Source organism: Cotesia typhae, unplaced genomic scaffold (assembly GCF_013202065.1).
Source record: "Cotesia typhae breed Kobodo isofemale line unplaced genomic scaffold, CoteBio_Ctyphae contig_5, whole genome shotgun sequence".
NCBI lineage: Eukaryota > Metazoa > Arthropoda > Insecta > Hymenoptera > Braconidae > Cotesia > Cotesia typhae.
Window position 1 is genome coordinate 2,940,413 of NW_027423757.1, and position 7,717 is coordinate 2,948,129.

At 26.4% G+C, this 7,717-nt stretch overlaps 2 protein-coding genes across 2 annotated transcripts; one reads left to right on the top strand and one right to left on the bottom strand.

Moving 5' to 3' along the window:
- Positions 1–2,459: 2,459 nt before the first annotated feature.
- Positions 2,460–3,944, top strand: LOC141531460 (uncharacterized). The gene is made up of 3 exons (XM_074249298.1): positions 2,460–2,618; positions 2,801–2,920; positions 2,991–3,944. The coding sequence occupies exons 1-3, from the start codon at positions 2,614–2,616 to the stop codon at positions 3,682–3,684; spliced, it is 819 nt and encodes a 272-aa protein (XP_074105399.1). The 5' UTR covers positions 2,460–2,613; the 3' UTR covers positions 3,685–3,944.
- On the bottom strand, positions 3,914–6,917 carry LOC141531599 (odorant receptor 13a-like). Its single transcript, XM_074249503.1, has 6 exons — positions 6,637–6,917; positions 6,393–6,403; positions 5,790–6,273; positions 4,807–4,906; positions 4,202–4,357; positions 3,914–4,047 (listed from the first exon to the last, which is right to left on the bottom strand). Exons 1-6 carry the CDS (start codon positions 6,915–6,917, stop codon positions 3,994–3,996), a joined length of 1,086 nt encoding a protein of 361 aa, XP_074105604.1. The 3' UTR covers positions 3,914–3,993.
- Between the last annotated feature and the right edge of the window lie 800 nt (positions 6,918–7,717).

Here is a 7,717-nt window from a genome sequence, read left to right on the forward strand (position 1 = left end):
AAAAATAACGTTAGATTAAGAGTACAAACATATATATGTTCTTGGAGTTCAATCGAAACTCTTATAATAGAAGATGTGATTGATTCACACTATGAGTAAAAATAATTTCACTTTTTAAGTGAAGACATGTTTTTTTTATTAATTACTTGTATTTTTATTTTATATATTATATAATAATGAATAATTATCTGAGTAATTGTACTTTGAAAGTAGAATTATTTTTAATTTTTATAAACAATTCATCACTTATAAATAAATAAATGAATAAAACTAGGCATAAAAAATTAAGGTTTTAGAATGAAAAATGATAGTATATAGAGCTCATAATTCTAAATAAAATAAAAAAATCTAAAAATACTTAAAACTAAATATGACACTTTGCAAATATCTTTTTTAAAAATTAAAATTGTTAAGAATCGTATTTGAAATAGATATACTGTGTTAAAAGTACGCGCTAATTAAAAAGTAATAATATACAAGATTAAACTTATGAGTGCCTTGTTGTAAAGTTATAAACAACATTATTGTAGGATGGAAAACAAATGATTAATAATCAATTTTTTGTAACGTTCTCTTTATAGTTGCAAAGTAATAAAAGAAAAAAAAATAATTAAATATTATGTCTGTATAAATAATTAATGGCGTAAAACTGTTATTGTAATAAAAAAGGATGTATAATTAATAATCAATACGCTGTAAATCTGTGGAATTCGTGCGAATGTATAGTGATTATATTTGAAAGAATAAATATTATAAATAGCTAGTTATTTATTTTATTACATTAATGACAAGTTTAAATGTTATTTATAAAAATATTTTTAAATACAAATAAAAGACAATAATAACTTATTCAATAACACTTTTCATTTTTGATTGTTTTTATTTTTTCCATTTTATTTAGTTTTTATTTTATGTTATATTATATTTAATATTTGCAGTGAATTAACCGTATCTCCCCCTTATAGTCCCTCGGCTGAAGAGGGTAGCTCTTACGGACTCATAGGTTCCGGGGTTCACAGTAAAAAATTTTGCGTCAAAAAATTTCGTGTTAAAAATTTTTATTTTAAATATTTAACACTTTTTTGTGTTAATTTAACACAATAAATGTTAAATTTACACATAAAAGTGTTAAATATTTAACACAAAATTTAATGACGCAATGATGCAAAATTTTTTACTGTATTCGGATAACTAGTATTTACGTATTTTTGGCCGAGAATTACGAAAAACTAAGTTATTTTGTTCTCCGATGGTAAATTCAATTGACATTCATAATTTGATTGTATAATACACCAAAATTCATAATCCAAAGAATGACTTGAACCGAAACTCCAAAGTTTTTCGAAGTAATTTTCTTGCTTTTCAACGAAATTCTAATTAGCATCGTATGATATTCAATCCAAGTATTGAATGAAAATATCCCGAGATCATAAAATAAAGGATAGTTTGAAAAAGACTGGATTGCCTATCAAAAAATTAAATAAAACCATCATCCCTGTTAGTATCGATAATTGATACAATAATGAACTCCATTTAGTTGTAATAGTATAGGGAAAGGGTAATGAGTGAAGCAAGGTAGTTGGGCAAAACAGAGTACTCAAAAAATGTGGCAAAAAAATTTTTTTAACTTCCCCCTATTTTGAAAATCAATAATTTTCAGAAAATCGGGAATATTTTTTTAAGTGATTCAATTTGATCATGGTGAATTTAATAAATTTAACTATTGAAAAGTTTTTTGTAGTCATAAAAGTGAAAAGTAATAAATCGATGCAAATACTTTTTTGTTAATCCATAGTTTCAAAAGTTTTATACTAACCATCGCAACTGGTAAGCATTTTCTATTAGAGAAACGTCACCCTACACTTTTAACAATACTGCAGTTTGCGGGATTGTCTTAAATCCAAAGATACAAAAAAGAAGTTTCAGGGTTTGAGTTTTTATTACGATATTTATCCATAAATCTCCTCCTTTAAATAAACTTTTTTACCTGATCAGCATATTAATTAATTACATTTTTTAAATTCATTTTTTTTTAGATCTAAAAATATTCAAAAGAAATCATAGGCAAAGAAAATCGGTAATAAAAACGTAATATTAATTTCTTTAACATCCTATAAAAAAATATTAATGTAATAATCAAACTTCTAGTTTTATTCACAATTAGTTTTTATCAAAATCTAAAAATAACTCGATAACCTTTTGCACTTTATTTTTAATTTTAAAAAACAAATAATGTCATAAAAATTTTATTTACATTTTTATTGTGATATTATAATAAAATTGATATGTATCAGCAAGGTGCGTCAAAAATATTTTTAATAATCTTGAAATAATAGGTAAACATATGTGAAATTAATACATTGCTAATCTCTTATAAATGCACATTATTGACGTCATTTAAAATTTAGCGTATCAAAGATTCCATATCAGATGAATTGCTATCATTTTAACGGATAACGAGTGGAATAATTATCATAGTTGTGGTGGGATGCCAGTTGCACCAGTTTTTCAATACTTTAAAGGAAATTCATTTTTTCATTTCGTGTTGTGAATACATACCGTTTAATTCTTTTTACATAATTTGTTAGTGAAAATAATTTTTTTAATTCAACAATGCGGTAGGTTTTTTTTTTTAAATAATCAAAGATTGTTTATTTATGAATCTGCTCTTAAAAAAATATACTTTTTATTTTTTTAATTATTTAATTTTTTTATAAAATATAATTTTTACTTAAATCCAAGTTTTTTCAGAAAGATGATTTAGATTGTAAAAATCATTTTTTTTTTTTTTTATTTATAGAATCGCTGTGCTTGCTACACTTGTTTTGTGCGTGATTATCGTTTTATCATTGGAAAGTACTGACGGCAAAAAAACTCACGGCAAAAATAAACACTCTGATGTAGAACATCATTCAACTCGGTAAATATAAATTTTATTTTATGATTTATACATATAAAAAAAAACTTAAGCGTTCATTGATTTTTTTTAGTAATGGTAAAAAAAATAAGGCCGAAAAGAACCATGTAAAAACTAAAGAGAGAAAACGACGATCAACTGAAGACATGGATGTAGATGAAAAAATGATTGTGGAAGAAACAGTTCAGAAACATAAAAAAACTCAAAAAAATAAACAACGAAAAGAAAATGCTCGAAGTGACGAAATATTAAACGAAGTAAAGGAGAAAAAAAAACGAGTTGAGGATAACAAAACAAAAGAAAATCGCAATCAACAAGAAGACGAAGGTGTAGACACTGTGACTGATAATGAAGTTGATAATCAGTCTAATGATCTAGAAACTTCGGATGAAACCGATGAAGAAATCAGTCAATCTGTTGAAACTGACGCTGAGAAAAGTAGTGATAAAAGAAAGAATGGAAAGGCAGACAAGAAGAAAAAAGATAAGACAAAGAAAAAAATTAAGAAGGATAAAAAATTGAAAAAATCTTCTGGTTCACTTTCTGAAGACGAGAACATAATTGATGAGCAGCATGAACAAGAATGCGACTCACATTGTCATTTGAATGCAGAGAAAAATAAAAAATCTGAGAAGTGTAAATCAAAATATTCGGACGGAAAATCAACGAAATCAAAAATTTCGAAATGTACATCGTCAAATTTTGATGATACTCCTGTTGACGTTGAAAATGAAACCGTTGGTAGTGAAGAGGAAGAAAAAATATAATAGTTTATAAATTAAAGCACAGTAAAGTAAAATATACTGATAACCTTGATTTATTATGTGAAACTTAATACAATAATCTATTTTAAGTAATTCATGCGTTTTTATCGGCAATGAGGTTAACAAGATAAAAAAATTCTGTTTCTATGCAATTAAACTTCATTATATTTTAAGATAGTGATTAAATTTATCTAAAGCACGGTCTAGATTGTGTAGATAACAAAAGTTTAAAATAAAAAATATTGTAATTATGGTTTTACTTATTTTATTGTTTATTTTTACTATATATTTTCCAATAAATGTGCATAACTTTCAATCTTTGGCTGCAAGTAGCACTGATATATACCCCGCAGATGTTTTTATCAACTAAAATTTTCAAATTAAAAATTATCAATTTTTTTATTATGTACAATTTTAATAATAACAATTAAAACTCAAAGCATCACACATGACCAGATAATCACTATCACAACAACATTAATCAGTTGATAACTCAAAGTATTGAGCATACTTTACATACCTTTGCAAACGTATCAAGAGACACTGAAGCAACACCTCCTACTGTAACGCATAATTTTCTCTGAGAGTTTAATAGCAGAAAAATCATCTGACGACGGTCTTTTGCAATGAGCAACGTCCAATCACAGTTGTAAATTGCATTATTCAAGGAGTCACTCTGCATAATAGAAACATCAAATATTTTTTTTGAATATTACTGTGAAGATAATTCTAATAAAGTTTTCATAATTAACTCTTTCGATCAAATTCTCGCCAACCCATGAATAAATGAACATTGCCTAAAAAGTAATTCATGAATGCAATGTAAAAAGTTGCTTGGAATATAGGTAGTTGTACTTCACTGTCCGTAATGCTCTGAAATTGTTACTTTTTACATGTTTGTAATCGATCTTAGTCTACTACAAAAAAAAATGTTTTACCTTAACTGCATCAAAAATTTAAATTCTTACCCTGCGTGACAAGAAAATAATGACACTTAAGGTATCATTCTGATTTGTAACTTTTGAAAAAATAATTTTTTTTTTTTACATTTTTCGAAAGTACAGACGTCTACGAGTATTGAGTTTAAATTTCTTAATGATTAGCTATGGGATCTAAAGTACTCACGACTACGATTTGAAATCCTAAAACACTGAAAAGTACGCCGAAAGATATAACCAATCCTAATAATACTGTGCTGAAAATCCCTTCAATTTGACCTACAAATCTAAATATAAAGTTATGAGCATTAGTATCTACGAAATTATCAAATGGTATCAGGATGATAAAAAATTTATGAAAACAATAAAATTCAAAAAATGAATCCAAAAAGAACAGAAATTGCATGTTTTATCATGTTGAATAAATAGTGTCAATGCAATAAATATACTGCTGCGACTAAGAGTGATTAAATTAGTAATTAGTAATTACACACTAAAAAAGCGCCATTCGGCTGTGCCCAATTATAAAAAATAAATTAGGTAAATATCGTTCAGTCTATGTCATTAATTTTTCGAGCTCACAACTACAATATCTATCCATTTTTCATGGCTCGTTAACACTATTCAACGCGTTTTTTTAAGTTCCAAAAAAGTAATATAATCAGATATTTTGAAATTATTGAAAAGTCAGAATTTTTTTGAAATGATTTGATAATGACAAAAACGAACGATATGATGTTTTTTTAAGTTTTTCCAGCTGATTAAATTTTAAAAACGATGAAGTGGTTTAAAAATTATCCCTACCATAGAATTGTTTTGAACATTTTATTTTTGAAATTTCTCAAAATCTACCAGTTTAAATCGATTCAAATTTTTAGAAAATTTATGTTTGACAAACTCTTTTTGAATGATCTCAATTTCAATGTATTCAATAGTTATAATCAATTTAAAACTATTCAATCTCGAATAAGCTGACCCTATATGACCACGCATTTTACGTTGGGAGGTATGCAATTTCGTTCCAATATCCTTCACTCTCTTCGCCACTATCTTTTTTGTTTTGTTTTTTTTTTGTGCGTTTTTATTTTTTCAAAGATTGCTCTTTTGATTCCATTTTTCAAGATTATTTTTCTACGGTTAATTCTTCAAATACACTTCAACAATGATTACCTGATTAAAGCACAATGTTGCAAAACAGTCGATTTCAAAGTTTTCTGAAATTTTACTTCAGAATCCATTGGCATATTATGAATTCGTTTTGAAAGATTTTCTAGGAGAGCACATGTATGCAGCACAAATAAACCAAAAGTTATGTCGAAAGTTGTATAAACAAGACTGGCAACTAAAGAACCAAATAATTGACTCCATGATATTAAATAGAAACTAAGGGTTGTCGATAGATCGAAAAAGTACACCGATTGAAGTGGGAGAATTTTATCTCCATAGATATCAGTGAGATTGGATGTTGCACGTAAAGTAATTCCAAAGAAATTTGATAAAACGTGATAAAGCAAAGTACTTGAAGTAATGTTAACCAAGCCGCACAGTAACATTAACTTGGGGATTTTTGCATACTTTATCATAACATCTCGTTCAGTATCATTATTTAATTGATACCAGTCATTTTCAATTTGTTTCACCATCGTTACAAGAACTGCAACAAACAATTTAATATAAAAATTAATTAAGTAAATGAGACTAATTCTTCGCCAATCGTTTAATGATCCTGGCGCCGCTGTTTTTGTATTTATACGTTTTTCTCATACTATTGACCATTATTGAGGCTGAAAAAATTACGGTATTCAAATATATTTAAATTCTGAAAGATCGCTATCAATTTCATTCATTTAACAATAAAAAAATGATTTTTTAAAATTTTAATTAAAAAAAAAAGAAAAGTTTGGTAACACGGGGCTTGGTTCAACACAGCGGTACAACGCTTATCGAGCGAGTGACGAAGATTGATAAAAAAAAGGCAAAATATTGAATAAGCAATGTACTTTTTTTGTTAGTCCACATTTTAATAAGTTTTATTCCAGCCATAATGGCCGGTAAATTGGACATAATGTTATCCCCAATCAGCGTAACATTACCCCAGGTTTTCATTAACGCTACAGTTTGGGGCAATGTAACAAATCCAAATATACTTAAAGTAAGAAGTAATGCTTGAATATTCATTGCGACGGCAAGCCATGAATATTTTTCAGAGTAAATCCATAAACCATTTATTCGAAGAAGCGTACGATGGCTTCCGATTGCCCATTCTACATCTTTTACTATTGAACTTTTTGTCATCATTGATCTAAAAATAACAATTATTCATTTTTCTTGATATAATGTTAAATAAATTTATAATAGTTATAAACGAATTAAATCGCCGTGTAAAATACACCGGAGTTTATGAATTCAATTTTTTCTTACAAAAAAAAAAAAAAAAAATTAAAATTAATTAATAGAGTTTAAAATTGAAAAAAATTTTCACGTTTTTTAGAAAGATATTTTAAAGTTAACATTTTTTAAAAATGAAAGTGATTTGAATAAATTTCATGAATTAAAATTAAAGAATACACTGTAATAGACAAAATCCCCTTCACTACTTTTTATTGAAAAATAGAGAGGAGACAATAGGGAGTTAAAGTTATAAACCAAAAAAGTTATGAAAGCCTCACTATATGCTTTTATGACAATAAATTATTTACTTGTTATTTTCCGTAAAAAGATTTTTTCTGTTAAAACCTGTATTCACTTGTAAGTCACTCTGCTGAATGAAAACTCCATGTTTACTGTATAAAAAGATTGTTTCATTTTTTTTTTCTGAAACTTCAACAGATAAGATTTCAAATTTATTCCTGACTTTTTAAAATGTACTATAATCACATTGTATTTCTTTTAACCATCGGTTTTAGATTAATATCAACTAAATACATTCATGTTTGAGAACTTGAATGTCTTAAATATGCATCAAATTGTCAAATGAGAGTTTCATTAAAGCGTTTATAATGTATCAAAATAATAATTTTTTTCTTAATTCAAAATTGAACATACGTTAATATAATTATTTTATAAGTTTTATGAGTGAATAAAATGATAATGTATTC